Source organism: Cherax quadricarinatus, chromosome 9 (genome assembly GCF_038502225.1).
Source record: "Cherax quadricarinatus isolate ZL_2023a chromosome 9, ASM3850222v1, whole genome shotgun sequence".
NCBI lineage: Eukaryota > Metazoa > Arthropoda > Malacostraca > Decapoda > Parastacidae > Cherax > Cherax quadricarinatus.
The window spans coordinates 10,834,378-10,852,914 of NC_091300.1; the positions used below are offsets into that span (position 1 = coordinate 10,834,378).

Consider the following 18,537-nt stretch of genomic DNA (forward strand, 5'->3'; position numbering starts at 1 on the left):
AAGAGGTCAAATATCTTGCTTTCTTTTTAAACTGGCATTCATATGCAAGAATGTCCTAAAACAAAAAACTAAGAAATTTGCACATAGGAAAGCCAATGAGCACATTTTATGAACGAAATTGCTTGGTTAGTTTTAAATTTGGGGGTTGTATGCCAAACAAGTCCCACTATGAGTTCAGATCAAATATAGAATAAGTGAAGCATGTTAATTATGAAACTTGTGAATTTTGGGGTACAACTGCACTGCAGTACAATCTATTAAGGTAAATTTTGCAAACTTCTCCTTACATTCAGTATACATCTGTCTTTTACTTACTTCTGTAGTCCTTAATAGTTCTTATTCCTGCAAGCCCCTCTCTCTGTTTACATTCAAGAATAATAATAAAAATTCTTTGAGTCACCATAACTTGGTTAGAAACACCTATGTTAAAAATATTTTCCTCACTTTAATGTGTAGGTTTATAGCACTTCATTGCTGAATATTACTGGAAGGTCTAGACTAATAAATACTATGAAGAAATACAGTATACACGTGATACTACTTTCGGAGAGAAGAAGATAAGAATGGTAGTGGTCACAGTGAGATGCCACAGAGAGAGCAGAAGGTTCACAGTGCCACTTCTGCAAGAGAAGAGACCAAGCTGCCCATATATTACATGAATGAATTTCACAGGCAGCTATATATTATGCCCAATAAATTTATCATGAAGCTACTCTAATTTTAAGTTGATAACTAACTGTTCAATATATTTATAGATGGGGTTGTAAGAGAAGTGAATGCTCAGGTGCTGGCAAGAAGTATGGGGTTAAAAGATAAAGAACGAAATACATAGTGGGAGTTGTCACAGTTGCTCTTTGCCAATGACACTGTGCTTTTGGGAGATTCTGAAGAGAAGTTGCAGAGGTTGGTGGATAAGTTTGGTAGGGTATGTAAAAGAAGAAAATAAGAAGTGAATACAGCATCTCCTTACTTAACAACAGAGTTCCGTTCCTAAGACCACGTTGATAAACGAATTCGTCGCTAAGGGAGGAGCATACTATAATGGTAGTGGGTTTGTGTCTACTATCTTTGATACTGTTTTAATGTCACCTTTGCACCATTTATAACATTTCTGGTATATTTTTAAATGTTTTTACAGTAGAGTACTACTGTATATTGTAATACACAGAATAGAGGAAATCAGCTCTAATATACATTATTTAGGCATGTATACTGGTCAGAGAGCCCGTCATAAGTCTGAGGCATCGGTAAACAAGTACGTCGCTATGTGAGGAGAGGCTGTATAGGAAAGAGCAAGGTGATGAGGATACATAAGATTGGATATCAGATTGGAGGGAGAGCGTATGGAGGAGGTGAATGTATTCAGATAGTATTTAGAAGTGGATGTGTCAGCAGATGGGTCCATGAAAGATGAGGTGAATCATAGAACTGATGAGGGGAAAAAAGTGAGTGGTACACTGAGGAGTTTGTGGAGACAAAGAACTTTGTCCATGGAAGCAGAGGGAAATGTATGAGAGTATAGTTATACCAATGCTGTTATATGGGTGTGAAGCATGGGTGGTGAATGTTGCAACAAGGAGATGGCTGAAGGCAGCGGAGATGTCGTGTCTGAAGGCAATGTGCGGTGTGAATATAATGCAGAGAATTCGTAGTTTGGAAATTAGGAGGTGCAGGATTGCCACAACTATTATCCTGAGGGCGGAGGAGGGGTTGCTGAGGTGGTTTGGACATGTAGAGAGGATGGAACAAAATAGAACGACTTCAAGAGTATAAATTTGTAGTGGAAGGAAGGCAGTGTAGAGGTCAGCCTAGGAAAGGTTGGAGGGAGGGGGTAAAGGAGGTTTTGTGTGTGAGGGGCTTGGTCTTTCAGCAAGCATGTGTGAGCGTGTTAGATAGGAACGAATGGAAACAAATGGCTTTTAGGACTTGATGTGCTGTTGGAGTGTGAGCAGGGTAATATTTATGAAGGGATTCAGGGAAACCAGCAGGCCGGACTCAAGTCCTCCAGATTGCAGGCACTCTGAAGGAGGGGTGTTAATGCTGCAGTTTCTTTTTCAGGCCACCCTACCTTGGTGGGAAATGGTTGATGTGTTAATAAAAAGTAAAACTAACTTTTAAGAGTATGGCTTAAGAGGGATACAAGTGATGTTCCTTTTCAAAGAGCTCTCAAAAGTGAGAAGTGTAACTGTATTGGACAAACCTTACAAACCCTTCTACTATCATCATCATATTTGTCATAAGTATGATGATAAGCCTGTATATAAGTGTTGCAACCCCTGAATGGGTCACAATGTATATAATATTACCTTTTCATATAATTTTATATTGCTTATATTTGCGATAATAGCTAAATCGTAAATATATTGCTTTATATTATTATTTGACTTAGTTATGTTATTAGGTAGGATGCAACATTTATATATATATTCAGTGCTCATAGTTCAAGTCTTGATTGTCTAACTACTGTAATTATCGCTCGTTGCTCGTTTTCCTGCCGGCTTCTCGGTGTTGCCGGGCAGCAACTGTCCACAAAGCAATCATGTGATCGAGGGGGGGTGTTCACACCTCGCCTGGAGTAGTCAGTCTGGGCTAGACTCTCTTGGTGGTTGGATGTATTCCTGACAAGACGTGCCTAACTCTCCCTTATTGGCCCTTGTTGGAAGATCATCTCTGTCGCTTTCTTCTTGTTGGTTCTGTAGAACTCTGTTCGCAGAACAGTGTCTAGACTTAGTGATTTTCGACGTTGTACTGAGGTTGTGTGTCGCATAGACACTCTGAGCAACTCAGGTCCTGAGCTGCAGCTTCTGACCTAACTTGTACTGGTATCTGTGTACTGTCACAGTCGGGGATTTTCTTATGCTGAACTTAGATTCAGTAGTATGGGAGTTTTGTGACTTTTGTGGAGGATCTGCAGATGGTCCCTACTTAGTGTTGTTATATTATCTCCTTGTTCCTGATTCTGTGTCACTTTTGCTTCTTATATTGTTGTTCGACTTATCAGTCGTTTTATTGTTCAAGCAAGCTGTTCTGATTGCCAGGTTGGTCAAGAAGTTAGCTGAAGTGAGGACTTTGTCATTCACTGGTTTAAGTCTAGTCGAGTCTTGAGACATAGCGAACTACTTAGAGCACTTACACACACTTACTTGTATATATATGTACAGTGGACCCTCGAGTTTTGGCAGCCTCGACTTTCGTGAAATTTGACCTTCGGCGAGTTTTTTTGGAAAAATTTGGCCTCGAGTTTCGTGAAAAAACTAGTGTTTCGGCAACCGTCCGGTACCTGTCCGCTCGTCACCACGCACACAAAGCCAGTCTCCCACGCCATTCACGCTCAGTGTGCCACCGTTTACCAACACGTGACCATCACCCCGCAGGTTCATACGTAATAATCCATTGTTTTTTGTGATTACAACTGCTAAATAACTCACCATGAGCCCAAGGAAAGCTAGTGCAAGCTCTTTGGTAAAGAAAGTGAGGAACACGATCGAATTCAAGAAGGAAATCATTGAAAAATATGAGAGTGGAGTGCGTGTTACAGAGCTTGCCAGGATGTATGGCAAGCCTCATTCAACCATCACTTCGATCGTGGTGAAAGGAAAGGAAATAAAGTGTGCTGTTGTTGCAAAAGGGGTGGATATGCTGACAAAAAGGATATCACAAATCCTCGAAGAAGTGGAGAGGTTATTGTTGGTGTGGATTACTGAAAAACACTTAGCAGGAGATAGTGTTAAGCAGTCGATATGTGAAAAGGCAAGGCAGTTGCATGACGATCTCGTAAAGAACATGCCTGCAACAAGTGGTGATGCTTGTGATTTTAAGGACAGCAAAGGTTGGTTTGAGAGATTTAAGAAGCGTAGTGGCATTCACAGTGTGATAAGGCATGGTGAGGCTGCCAGTTCTGACAAAAAAGCAGCTGAGAAGTTTGTACAGGAGTTTAAGGAGTGCATAGACACTGGAGAATTCAAACCCCAGCAAGCGTTTAATTGTGACGAAACAGGCCTCTCCTGGAAGAAAATGCCAAAGAGGACCTACATCACGCAGGAGGAAGCAGCACTCCCAGGACACAAGCCTATGAAACACAGGCTCACTCTCATGTTTTGTAGTAATGCTAGAGGGGATTTTAAAGTGAAGCCTTTACTGGTGTATCACTCTGAAAATCCCAGAGTGTTCAAGAAATACAGTGTCACCAAGAGTAACTCGTGTGTGATGTGGAAGGCTAACAGTAAGGCATGGGCCACAAGGGGAATTTTCCTAGACTGGTTTAATGAAGTGTTTGGCCCCAGTGTGAAGAAATACCTCCTGGAAAATAAATTGCCACTGAAGTGCCTCCTGGTAATGGACAATGCTCCTGCTCATCCTCCAGACTTGGAAGAGCAAATAGTGGAGGAGTTTAGTTTCATCGTGGTGAAGTTCTTGCCTCCTAATACCACTCCTCTCCTCCAGCCCATGGACCAGCAGGTCATTTCAAACTTCAAAAAACTCTACACCAAAGCAGTGTTTCAGAAGTGCTTTGAAGTGACCTCAGACACTGAACTGACCCTAAGAGAGTTCTGGAAAGATCACTTTAATATCCTCCAATGCATAAACCTTATAGGTAAGTCTTGGGAGGGAGTGACTTCCAGGACTTTGAACTCTGCTTGGAGAAATTTGTGGCCAGATTGTGTACAAGAGAGGGATTTTGAAGGGTTTGTGGCTGACCCTAAGGAACCTATGCCAGTTGTGGAAACTATTGTGGCATTGGGGATGTCCCTGGGGTTGGAGGTGAGTGGTGAGGATGTGGAAGAGTTGGTGGAGGACCACAGGGAAGAGCTAACCACTGAAGAGCTGCAAGAGCTTCATCTGCAACAGCAACAGATCACAGCTCAGGAAACTGCTGCAGACGAGGAGGAAGAGAGATGGAGGAAGGTGCCTTCTTCAAAGATTAAGGACATTTGTGGAAAGTGGACTGAAGTGCAAACATTTATGGATGAACTTCACCCTAACAAAGCTGTTGCAGGCCGTATTGGCAACATGTACAATGACAGTGTTGTGTCCCACTTCAGGGAAATCTTAAAGAAACGCCAGAAACAGACCTCTCTGGACAGATATTTTGTGCGACAGGGGTCCAGTGACTCTCAAGCTGGTCCCAGTGGCATTAAAAAAAGAAGGGAAGTAACCCCAGATATGGACTTCGTACCTAAGTCCTAATAGTGTACAACTTCCTCCTATCCCCTCCTCCCGTCTTCCATCCATGCAGAAGTCTTCAGTAAAGGTAAGTGTAATGTTATTATTATTTATTTTAAATGCATGTACTTGATTTCTGATTGTTTTCATTATGTAAATCTTTATTTAATTTGAAAAAAATATTTTATTTTAATATTTTTGGGTGTCTGGAACGGATTAATTTTATTTCCATTATTTCTTATAGGGAAAATGGTTTCAAGTTTCGTGAATTTCGACCTTTGGCGGGCTCTCTGGAACGGATTAATCACGAAACTTGGGGGTCCACTGTATTAGGTTATTAAATGTTAATAATGTACCAGATGGTACTTATAAGCCATAAAAATGTGATATGTGCCTTCAGCACAATACTACTGTACACGAGAGAAGTGATTATTCTTTTGTTTATATTACTTAAATTTACTTTGATCTTATACCTATAGACTTTGTTATTAATAAATTTATTAAATTTTAATTTCTCTAGTTAGTAGCCTACCAGTTGTAATCATGAAGCACTAATAATTCTTACTGAATTCTAATGGATAATTGGACCAGGATACTGACTGCTTGTTACGAAAACCCAGTATCAGGCTGGATGCTAGAAGGGCAGCCCTTTCTAGTATTCACTGGAGACCTCTATGCTTATTAGAAATCGCATTTTTTGTAACAATAAGGGTCATAGAGGGCTTGGCGATTGGAAGGTAATCAGGTTTGATCTGAGGAATAAGATGGTAGTTCCAATTTCTTGGAACATGAGCCCATTATCAGCATCAAGGGACCCCCTACCCTCCTCCCCACCTATATGGGGCATACTTTACCAGCTTTTCTCTATTTTTTCTATGTAACTGGAAAGGGAGGGAAGGTACAGTAGCAAACACCTCTCCATGCCACTCACACTCCTTTATTTTCTTATATTTTAAGAAAACATATCCCCTGGAATAGGTCTCCATTTTCATTAGGAGTCTAAGGAATACTTTCATTCACTATGCAACAATCTGCTACACAACAAGTTTTGTAGAATGCACATACATAATGAGGCTGTCCTATTTAAGGTGAAATTGAGAAGTTTATACAATAAAAAATAAATTAAGTAAACAGCCTCTCCTCACTTAGCAACATACTCGTCTACCGATACCTCGGACTTACAAAGGGCTCTCTGACCAGTATTCATACCTAAGTAATGTATATTAGAGCCGATTTCCTCTATTCTGTTTATTTCAACATACAGTACACTACCGTATAAACATTTAAAAATATACCAGAAGTGTTATAAATGGTGCAAAGGTGACATTAAAACAATATCAAAGATGGTTAACACAAACTCATACTACCATTATACATGTAGTATACTCCTCACTTGGCGACGAATTCGTTTAACGACATGGTCTTAGGAATGGAACTCTGTCGTTAAGTGAGGAGAGGCTGTATTAACAACCTAATTAAGTTTAAGAGGCTTGTGATCATGTATGACAGAAGAAAATTTTCATTATAATAAATTCATTGTCACCTTGTAAAGAGTTTCATCCCATATTGAAGTTCGAAAGCAGACGCATTCTAAGGGCTTTGATAATCGCTTGAGATCCTCTTCCCTCTCCCGAAATATCTGCAATTAAAAATAAATATAGAGAGAACAGAAAATAATAAATATATTTAAACTTTAAAATACTAACCTAAACACTTGATAGTTAAACAGTGCAACTAATGGCATCTTAATATTTTTTAGGAAAATAGGTCATTACCAAACCTAAAAGATTGCAGAAGTAATGAATGAAGCTTATGAAGACTTCAGAATTTAAAAAAAAAAAAAAAATCCAAAATATGGATGAACCTAATTTAAATATCCATGATATCCTTGTATAGCTCTAATGATTTCCACCCTCCTCCTATACTAATGTACACACCATCAACCTACACTAAGAAAATTTTTACATGATTATGCTTATCCACATTAATTATTGGGTTAAATTCTGATCCTCCTGAATTTATGAGTACAGTACTGTACTTAAGTATTCTGGTCCTCTTAAACGTTTGAGTACTTTCAGCCAATCCTATCCAAAATTACAGTATAGTGCCAAACATTCACTATTCAAACTTTCAAATTCAAAATTTACAGTACTCACTTGTACTTACACATGCACTCTGATTATCTTGCACACATGAGAACTCCTTGGTAACTCATTTACTCTGAACTACCATACAGTATAATAATAGCAATCTTTATTTCACTGAGGTACAGTTGGCCACACAGAAGTAGAGACCAATTGGGAGAGGGAAATGGAGACATGTGTTGTACTGTACTCTACTATGAAGTAGCAAAGAGTATTTGATTATGAATGCCATGATTGGCAGATGAGCTGTCGATTTCTGTACTATATAATATTAGTCCACTAACATAGCTTAAAGCTATATCAACCTGGGGAAAACAATAGGAGGTTACCTTTGCTTTTGAGAAAACATAAATGATGATGGCCTTTAGGCACCAAGATGGTAATGCTGGGAAAGTGGTAAGAAAGAAAGGGAGTGTGTTAGAACCTGGGGATGAAGGCAATATCCTTGGGGTAAAATTTTTTTATCTCAGACTATGAAGAACCACATAATAAATCTTGTAAACAAGGCGGCAAAGAACAGAGAATGAGAATTATCATATTTTTATGTTCTTCATAAGAGGGAATAATCACTGACAATATTATTTCCCATGCATACTTAATATCAGGTCCTCAGCTACAGAATAGTGGACTAATATCATACAGAGAAATCATCAATTCATCTACGAATCATCACCTGTTTCAATACTAATCGTGTGGGCACACGTGCTCATTTACAGCCAAATATAGTTTACTACTTGGAGTAGTTACATATCTCCATTGTCCCTAATTTGTCTCAACTTCTGTGCGACCAACTGTTTGTTGCACAAAAAATGCCTGCACATAGGAGAGAGAAGCTTACAACGATGATTCAGTCCAACTAGGACCATTTACAGTGTGACTTTGTAAATGGTCCAATTCAGACTGAAACGCTGTCGTAAGCTCCTCTCTCCTATGTGCCGGTTATTTGTGTATTGTTCCAGTCATGGTATTGTGCCTTTTTGTTATATATTTTTGTACACTGCATTGTTACGAATTTAAGAACAGCTAAAATTTTTAAGTATAAACAGTAAAGCCCATAGTTATGCATATCATTTTCGACAGAACTAGTACTAATACTAACTTAAGGTTTGTTCAGGAATTTGATGTTAATACATGAGGGGCACCAAAAATAAAATAGTAATAATAAGTAATGATAATAAAATGATATTGATAATAATGTGTTGGAAATTGAGTATAATACCAAAGAAATAATTAACATAAATATGTACTAATATGTACTCATCGGAGTTTTCTTTGATTTTATCTTAATAGTTCTTGGTCTTATTACTTTTCCTTTTATATCCATGGGGAAGTGGAATAAGAATCTTTCCTCCATAAGCCATGCGTGTTGTAAAAGTCAACTAAAATGCCGGGAACAATGGGCTAGTAACCCCTTTTCCTGTAAAGATTACTAAAAAGAATAAGAAGAAGAAAATTGTCAAAGTGGGAAGTCTGAATGTGCGTGGATGTTGTGCAAATGATAAGAAAGAGATGATTGTGGATGTTATGAATGAGAAGAAACTGGATGTCCTGGCTTTAAGTGAAACAAAGCTGAAGGGGGTGGGAGAGTTTCAATGGAGAGGAATAAATGGGATTAGGTCAGGGGTTTCAAATAGAGTTAGAGCTAAAGAAGGAGTAGCAATAATGTTGAAGGATAAGCTATGGCAGGAAAAGAGGGACTACAAATGAATAAATTCAAGGATTATGTGGAGTAAAATAAAGATTGGATGTGAAAAGTGGGTTATAGTAAGCGTGTATGCACCTGGAGAAGAGAGAAGTGTAGAGGAGAGAGAGAGATTCTGGGAATTGTTGAGTGAATGCGTGGGGAGTTTTGAATCAAGTGTGAGAGTAATGGTGGTTGGGGATTTCAATGCTAAAGTGGGTAAAAATGTTATGGAGGGAGTAGTAGGTAAATTTGGGGTGCCAGGGGTAAATGTAAATGGGGAGCCTTTAATTGAGCTATGTGTAGAAAGAGATTTGGTAATAAGTAATACATATTTTATGAAAAAGAGGATAAATAAATATACAAGGTATGATGTAGCACGTAATGAAAGTAGTTTATTAGATTATGTATTGGTGGATAAAAGGTTGATGGGTAGGCTCCAGGATGTACATGTTTATAGAGGGGCAACTGATATATCGGATCATTATTTAGTTGTAGCTACAGTTAGAGTAAGAGGTAGATGGGAAAAGAGGAAGGTGGCAACAACAAGTAAGAGGGAGGTGAAAGTGTATAAACTAAGGGAGGAGGAAGTTCGGGTGAGATATAAGCGACTATTGGCAGAAAGGTGGGCTAGTGCAAAGATGAGTAGTGGGGGGGTTGAAGAGGGTTGGAACAGTTTTAAAAATGCAGTATTAGAATGTGGGGCAGTAGTTTGTGGTTATAGGAGGGTGGGGGCAGGAGGAAAGAGGAGTGATTGGTGGAATGATGAAGTAAAGGGTGTGATAAAAGAGAAAAAGGTAGCTTATGAGAGGTTTTTACAAAGCAGAAGTGTTATAAGAAGAGCAGAGTATATGGAGAGTAAAAGAAAGGTGAAGAGAGTGGTGAGAGAGTACAAAAGGAGAGCAGATGATAGAGTGGGAGAGGCACTGTCAAGAAATTTTAATGAAAATAAGAAAAAAATTTGGAGTGAGTTAAACAAGTTAAGAAAGCCTAGGGAAAGTATGGATTTGTCAGTTAAAAACAGAGTAGGGGAATTAGTAGATGGGGAAAGGGAGGTATTAGGTAGATGGCGAGAATATTTTGAGGAACTTTTAAATGTTGAGGAAGAAAGGGAGGTGGTAATTTCATGCACTGGCCAGGGAGGTATACCATCTTTTAGGAGTGAAGAAGAGCAGAATATAAGTGTGGTGGAGGTACGTGAGGCATTACGTAGAATGAAAGGGGGTAAAGCAGCTGGAACTGATGGGATCATGTCAGAAATGTTAAAAGCAGGGGAGGATATAGTGTTGGAGTGGTTGGTACTTTTGTTTAATAAATGTATGAAAGAGGGGAAGGTACCTAGAGATTGGCGGAGAGCATGTATAGTCCCTTTATATAAAGGGAAAGGGGACAAAAGAGATTGTAAAAATTATAGAGGAATAAGTTTACCGAGTATACCAGGAAAAGTATACGGTAGGGTTATAATTGAAAGAATTAGAGGTAAGACAGAATGTAGGATTGCGGATGAGCAGGGAGGCTTCAGAGTGGGTAGGGGATGTGTAGATCAAGTGTTTACATTGAAGCATATATGTGAACAGTATTTAGATAAAGATAGGGAAGTTTTTATTGCATTTATGGATTTAGAAAAGGCATATGATAGAGTGGATAGAGGAGCAATGTGGCAGATGTTGCAAGTATATGGAATAGGTGGTAAGTTACTAAATGCTGTTAAGAGTTTTTATGAGGATAGTGAGGCTCAGGTTAGGGTGTGTTGAAGAGAGGGAAAATACTTCCCGGTAAAAGTAGGTCTTAGACAGGGATGTGTAATGTCACCATGGTTGTTTAATATATTTATAGATGGGGTTATAAGAGAAGTAAATGCTAGGGTGTTCGGGAGAGGGGTGGGGTTAAATTATGGGGAATCAAATTCAAAATGGGAATTGACAGTTACTTTTTGCTGATGATACTGTGCTTATGGGAGATTCTAAAGAAAAATTGCAAAGGTTAGTGGATGAGTTTGAGAATGTGTGTAAAGGTAGAAAGTTGAAAGTGAACATAGAAAAGAGTAAGGTGATGAGGGTATCAAATGATTTAGATAAAGAAAAATTGGATATCAAATTGGGGAGGAGGAGTATGGAAGAAGTGAATGTTTTCAGATACTTGGGAGTTGACGTGTCGGCGGATGGATTTATGAAGGATGAGGTTAATCATAGAAATGACGAGGGAAAAAAGGTGAGTGGTGCATTGAGGTATATGTGGAGTCAAAAAACGTTATCTATGGAGGCAAAGAAGGGAATGTATGAAAGTATAGTAGTACCAACACTCTTATATGGGTGTGAAGCTTGGGTGGTAAATGCAGCAGCGAGGAGACGGTTGGAGGCAGTGGAGATGTCCTGTCTAAGGGCAATGTGTGGTGTAAATATTATGCAGAAAATTCGGAGTGTGGAAATTAGGAAAAGGTGTGGAGTTAATAAAAGTATTAGCCATAGGGCTGAAGAGGGGTTGTTGAGGTGGTTTGGTCATTTAGAGAGAATGGATCAAAGTAGAATGACATGGAAAGCATATAAATCTATAGGGGAAGGAAGGCGAGGTAGGGGTCGTCCTCGAAAGGGTTGGAGAGAGGGGGTAAAGGTTTTGTGGGCAAGGGGCTTGGACTTCCAGCAAGCGTGCGTGAGCGTGTTAGATAGGAGTGAGTGGAGACGAATGGTACTTGGGACCTGACGATCTGTTGGAGTGTGAGCAGGGTAATATTTAGTGAAGGGATTCAGGGAAACCGGTTATTTTCATATAGTCGGACTTGAGTCCTGGAAATGGAAAGTACAATGCCTGCACTTTAAAGGAGGAGTTTGGGATATTGGCAGTTTGGAGGGATATGTTGTGTATCTTTATACGTATATGCTTCTAAACTGTTGTATTCTGAGCACCTCTGCAAAAACAGTGATTATGTGTGAGTGTGGTGAAAGTGTTGAATGATGATGAAAGCATTTTTTGGGGGGGATTTTCTTTCTTTTTTGGGTCACCCTGCCTCGGTGGGAGACGGCCGACTTGTTGAAAAAACAGTATTAAGAGTTTGATGGTAATAATATAAGTGTGTCTTTAACAATACAGTAAAGATTATAGTGATCATAATAAAATACAGCAAGTATTGTGTAGCTAACTGGTAGAATTCAATCTAAAATCTAGTGAAGGGTTTACATGTGATTTGATTAAAATTTAAATAGGTATATCACATAAATAGAAATTTTATTAAAGAATAAAATAAAGTGAGGATAAAATAATGGTTAGTTAATCAGAACAATGGCTAATAAATATGATAATTATACACAATCTGAAATAGAACAAAATACAAAAGTTATCTAATTCTTCTATTCTGATGACTGAATACTTACAAGATCTCTTTGGTCATCCTGCACGAGATCCATCTTGTGTATAAGGCAGAAGACACGAGCCTCTGGGGAGTTCTGCAAGATGGCTTCCAGGCAACTCTGGTAATAATGCATGTCCCTCTCTTTAAAAAAAATAATAAAGCTTTCTGTAATAAACATCAAGTCCAGTTAGTTTGTCTTTTTTTTTTTTTTTCAACAAGTCGGCCGTCTCCCACCGAGGCAGGGTGACCCAAAAAAAGAAAGAAAATCCCCAAAAAGAAAATACTTTCATCATCATTCAACACTTTCACCACACTCGCACATTATCACTGTTTTTGCAGAGGTGCTCAGAATACAACAGTCTAGAAGCATACACATATAAAGATACACAACATATCCCTCCAAACTGCCAATATCCCAAACCCCTCCTTTAAAGTGCAGGCATTGTACTTCCCATTTCCAGGACTCAAGTCCGACTATATGAAAATAACCGATTTCCCTGAATCCCTTCACTAAATATTACCCTGCTCACACTCCAACAGATCGTCAGGTCCCAAGTACCATTCGTCTCCATTCACTCCTATCTAACACGCTCACGCACGCTTGCTGGAAGTCCAAGCCCCTTGCCCACAAAACCTCCTTTACCCCCTCTCTCCAACCCTTTCGAGGACGACCCCTACCCCGCCTTCCTTCCCCTATAGATTTATATGCTTTCCATGTCATTCTACTTTGATCCATTCTCTCTAAATGTCTTGTATAAAACATAAACTTCAATAGAAAGAAATTGATGAAGTACACTGTATTTTAAATATTAATACCATTACACTACCTTAGTGGAGAATGAGAAATGCTGAAAATTTATTTTGTAAAGTAAAAGGACACAAGTGCAACTAATGTGATATTTTATTGTGGCAACATTACGCTCTCCAGGAGCCTTGTCAAGCTGTTAGTTCAATTTTGACTCACCCAGTTCACGGCTCTCAACGTCAAATACATAGATAAGCACTTCTACATTTCTGAAAATATTGTCCCTCTGGGAAGCAAAGTAGTTCTCCATGAATGCTTCTTGCCTGTTGATGAAATACAAATATAAAATTAATTCTATTTAAATAATGACATGAGATTTTGAATGACTAATGAGGATAATTGATGATATGCAGTATATGATATTTTTCATATTCTTATTTAAATAAATAGCATGAACTGTTACAAAATACAATGCTAATAAGAATTTACTCCTGATCATGCAAATGTTTCAATAGGTATTATACTCACCCTCCACAATCCCATAAGTTTAGGACCAAGTTGCCCAGAAATCGTACATGGGAGTGTTCTACATCAACTGAAACAGTAAAAGTTGTAATCAATCTCTCCAGCTCTCAGTCATATTACTCATCCCTTTTCAGGAACTGCATTCATAGTACATACACCTGACTCCTGGCTTTTGCAGTGGATTCACCCCTGGAAAATTAATGTTGTTGTTGCTGGGTTTCAAGAGTCACCAAAGCTCATGCCTCTTTGAGCCCTGCCTCCCGGAAGTTTGGGGAAAAATATAATGCCTAAATCTGGGTTGAAATTAAAGTGAAAACAAAATTTCCCTAAAAAACAGAGATGGATAAAATATTTTCCCAATTACGTCAGGTGGACCCCTTTGCCTAAGCCTCAAAAAAAAAAAGCCAGCTCCCTAAGAGGTTAGTTTCCACCTCATCTGGACATTTTTTCATATCTTTAGGTGTAAGGTTACATCTGATAGATATAATTTTTTTTTTCAACAAACCGGCCGTATCCCACCAAGGCAGGGTGGCCCAAAAAGAAAAACGAAAGTTTCTCTTTTTAAATTTAGTAATTTATACAGTAGAAGGGGTTACTAGGCCCTTGCTCCCAGCATTATAGTCACCTCTTACAACACACATGACTTACAGAGGAAGAATTCTGTTCCACTTCCCCATGGAGATAAGAGAAAATAAACAAGAACAAGAACTAGAAAGAAAATAGAAGAAAACCCAGAGGGGTGTGTAGTATATAAATGCTTGTATATGTATGTGTAGTGTGACCTAAGTGTAAGTAGAAGTAGCATGATGTACCTGAAATCTTGCATGTTTATGAGACAGAAAAAAGGACACCAGCAATCCTACCATCATGTAAAACAATTACAGGCTTTCGTTTTACACTCACTTGGCAGGACGGTAGTACCTCCCTGGGCAGTTGCTGTTTACCAACCTACTACCTAGGGTAAATATAATTATACTGTTTTTTTAATTTGGAAAAAAAGAAAGAATCTGAGAACATAAATAATAATGAAATAATAATACATATAATATAATAAAATAATAATACATATAATAACAATAATTTAATATCTTTATTTCTACAAATACACCTACCATCAGACTTACGACCTGCTCGACTTACGACCACTCGACTTACGACCACTCGACTTACGACCACTCGACTTACGACCACTCGACTTACGACCACTCGACTTACGACCACTCGACTTACGACCACTCGACTTACGACCACTCGACTTACGACCACTCGACTTACGACCACTCGACTTACGACCACTCGACTTACGACCACTCGACTTACGACCGTGTTTTTTATGCCAAATTTCTGGGAAATAAACAACTATTTGTGTTACAGTGTTTATCCTAAACCTTACAGTATAAAATACAGTACTAACAACATAAAAAGTAAAGTAAAACATGAAATACCAAAATAAAACAATAAAATAAAGTCATTACAAAAATGTTTTGTTGATATTCAGTAGTAAAGTTCGACTAACGACCATTTCGACTTACGACCAGTTTCTCGGAACCGAACTCGGTTGTAAGTCAGATGGTAGGTGTATATGTACAAGGTATACAGGCCTAGCCAACATCAATGACATACAGTACTACATAGAAAGCTGCTTGTTATGCAGAGCATTTCAGGCAAATTAGGTCAGTTTTGTTCCAGGATGCAACCCACACCAGTCGACTAACTCCCTGGTACCCATTTTACTGATGGGGAACATACACAACTGGTGTAAAGAAACATGCCCAATGTTTCTGCCCTCGCCAGAAATCGAACCCGGACCCTCGCCATATGAAGCGAGAGCTTTAGCCACCATGCTGTAATAAAGGAACTGTTAATGAAAAGTGACCAAGATAATTAGAATGATAATGTGTTTGGACTTAACAATATGTACATTATTAAATAAACAGGTCAACCTATGAGGCTGGAACCATGAATAAATGGTCAACAAATTGCCTTACCATAAATGAAATGGCACAAATGAGATATGGTGCCACACCATCAATATCTGACCTGATACTTATTCAGACAAAGGAAGAAATTTTCAGTAAACTATATCTTAATCCACTTGGTAACAGTGATCACATTTTATTGGAATTAACATGTGCTAAATATGACTTAGGTGAGGAAAAAGAAACATACAAACAAGAGCAAATGGATTATAAAACAGTCAACTACAATGCTTTAAGGCAGTATTGCTGAGGAACTGACTGGGATAAAATACAATATTACAAAAGACAGCTTGCCCCCACCTGGGAATTAAAGTTTCACCCTTATGGTTTTTAGCCAAACACTCTCGCTCAGATATAAATTACCTGCTCACACACAAACTACTCACTCCCCCTTTCCAATATAGCTCACCCATGCAGATGTTTTACATTTCTATTATATATTGCTGACATTAGCATTCTTTCTATTGCTTATCATTCTAAACTACATACTATATATACAATATAAACGTCTGTAGAATTATCTTTTACAGTAAATAACCTACATTTCACATTCCTATTTTCTTCTCACTAGCAAAGCCAGCAAGTATTTTTGCACTCTAAAGATATATCCTTTTATGTTATAGAAAACAACAAAGAGAAACTTACTTGTTGCTCCAAGGCGACTGGTGTCTCGAGCAATGTAGTTGGCAAAAATAATAGATCTCATACTGGTCTTCCCAGACCCACTCTTACCCATCAGCAAAACCTAATAAAATATGACAATACTGTAAAGAAATAATCAGATTCTTTAGGAATTGTCTAAATTAGCAAATATACAGTACTGTAATGGTAAAACCAATTTAAATATATATATATATACATAAAAAATAAAAATGCAAAAAGTTTTCTGGTTACTGAAAAATATGTTGTCATCAAAAGAAAAGACACACTTCACGTAAATATACTAATATAAATTCACACATAGTACAAACACCTTTCACTGTACTTCCAACATAAAAACCACTGTATTACTGTGCATGAAGGAGTTAGGGGTCTAGCTGTGGATGTATGGAGACAGGAGTTTTACTGTGAGTGGAAGGAACCAAGAATCTCACTGTGGATGGAGGGTAGCAGGAATCTTGCTGTGTATAGGCATCTTACTGTAGGTAAAGGGTAGTGGGAATCTCACTGTGGATGGTGGGTAGTATCTCAATGTGGGTAAAAGGTAGTGGGAATTTCACTGTGGGTGGTGGGTAGCAGGAGTTTTACTGTGGGTGGAGGGCAGTAAGTCTTTGAGAAGATAAAGGGAGGTCGGAATGTCAATGTGGCCTTTCAACACTCACAAAACATTAATGGAACTCAGGCAAGTGAACCCTCTTTGGAGTGGATATGCTGAATGTGTTTACATTCAGCTCACCCAGATGCCTACATTATAGTTCATGCTCCTCCTTGAAACCTTCCCACTGATCATCACTGTTTCCTGCTTTCATGTGGTGCCATCTTAAACATGCATTTAGTAAAAGAAAGAAATATTGTATACTGCCCAATAAAAGGTTAAGCAAGGCTTAGGTAGGGTTGGATTACTATTAGTACATTAGATTAGATTAGGCTGTGTCACTTCCTCCAAATCCACAGCTAGTGGTTCACATGGCTTATGGACTAAGTGGTAGAGTCTTCAGGTTCCACTTGAAGGATTCAAGCTCAAACCTGGGACAAACTGATTATTAATATCATGGGGAAACGCTAAACCCGTAGGGATTATACAGTGCCTGAAGGGGATGGGGGGTTATGGAAAGCATTCAAGCTCAATTCAGGGAACTGGAACACAGATCCAATTCCCTGGATCAAGAGTGCCTCATCAGCATCAAGGAACTGGGACAAACTGAAACGTTCACCAAGTTCCTTACACCCATTGCCCCTTGTTTACTAGCAGTAAGTAGGTACCTGAGTGTTAGCTAACTTCAAGTGTGTACCATATTTTCCAGCATAAAAGACTTATTTTCATCAAGTCTTGACAAATCACTCTGTGCCTTACATGTTCCAGGTCAGGGTCAAGGGTAGGCTTTGGGTTACTGGCAAGTGGTGTTTTCAGTGGTAACAATACATACCAGTAAACAATACATACACACGTAACAATACATACCAGTAAAAGGAGATACAGTTGGAATAAAGTGAACCGAGTTATTTACATAAACACTAAAGAGAGGGATCAGCTTACAATAATAGGTACATGAATGTTAACTTCACAGGCAGGTCTTGCTTATACAGCAGATTGGGTTCTAGGCTATCACTGTAAAGTGAATCATAGCCTTTTTCACTTTCAAATGCATATCAAATCTTGGAAGGGAGGTTTTGTGGGCGAGGGGCTTAGACTTCCAGCAGGTGTGCGTGAGCGTGTTCGATAGGAGTGAATGGAGACGAATGGTATTTGGGACCTGACGATCTGTTGGAGTGTGAGCAGGGTAATATTTAGTGAAGGGATTCAGGGAAACCAGTTATTTTTATATAGTCGGACTTGAGTCCTGGATATGGGAAGTAAAATGCCTGCACTTTAAAGGAGGGGTTCGGGATATTGGCAGTTTGGAGGGATATGTTGTGTATCTTTATATGTATATGCTTCTAAGCTGTTGTGTTCTGAGCACCTCTGCAAAAACAGTGATTATGTGTGAGTGAGGTGAAAGTGTTGAATGATGATGAAAGTATTTTCTTTTTGGGGATTTTCTTTCTTTTTGGGTCACCCTGCCTTGGTGGGAGATGGCCGACTTGTTAAAAAACTATGAAATATTAAATGACCAACAGAGCTAGGCCTAAATAATACATTTACAGTACACACATTACTTACCTTAAAATATTTTCATCCTTAGCTTATAGTGAGTAGTGAACATATTTACTGTAGGAAGTTGGAATAAATGAAGAATGGGTATAATGGAAAACGGCTGCATTAGCAAAATGCTGTAAAATGAAGTGCTGTAAAT

General features: G+C 38.6%; 2 protein-coding genes across 3 annotated transcripts in view; both read right to left on the reverse strand.

The window, feature by feature from the left end:
* The window catches only part of Ppt2 (palmitoyl-protein thioesterase 2), a 529,716-nt gene that overhangs the window by 431,620 nt on the left and 79,559 nt on the right, over positions 1 to 18,537 (reverse strand). The gene's annotated exons all lie outside the window — the stretch shown is intronic.
* Positions 1 to 18,537, reverse strand: part of RagA-B (Ras-related GTP binding A/B) — a 32,734-nt gene that overhangs the window by 12,696 nt on the left and 1,501 nt on the right. For both annotated transcript variants that reach the window (XM_070083204.1, XM_070083205.1), the window contains exons 2-6: positions 16,229 to 16,328; positions 13,608 to 13,674; positions 13,299 to 13,402; positions 12,357 to 12,475; positions 6,707 to 6,802 (exon numbers count right to left, since the gene is read on the reverse strand). In XM_070083204.1, the coding sequence (XP_069939305.1) occupies positions 6,707 to 6,802; positions 12,357 to 12,475; positions 13,299 to 13,402; positions 13,608 to 13,674; positions 16,229 to 16,328 (486 nt within the window). The remainder of the gene's footprint in view (positions 1 to 6,706; positions 6,803 to 12,356; positions 12,476 to 13,298; positions 13,403 to 13,607; positions 13,675 to 16,228; positions 16,329 to 18,537) is intronic.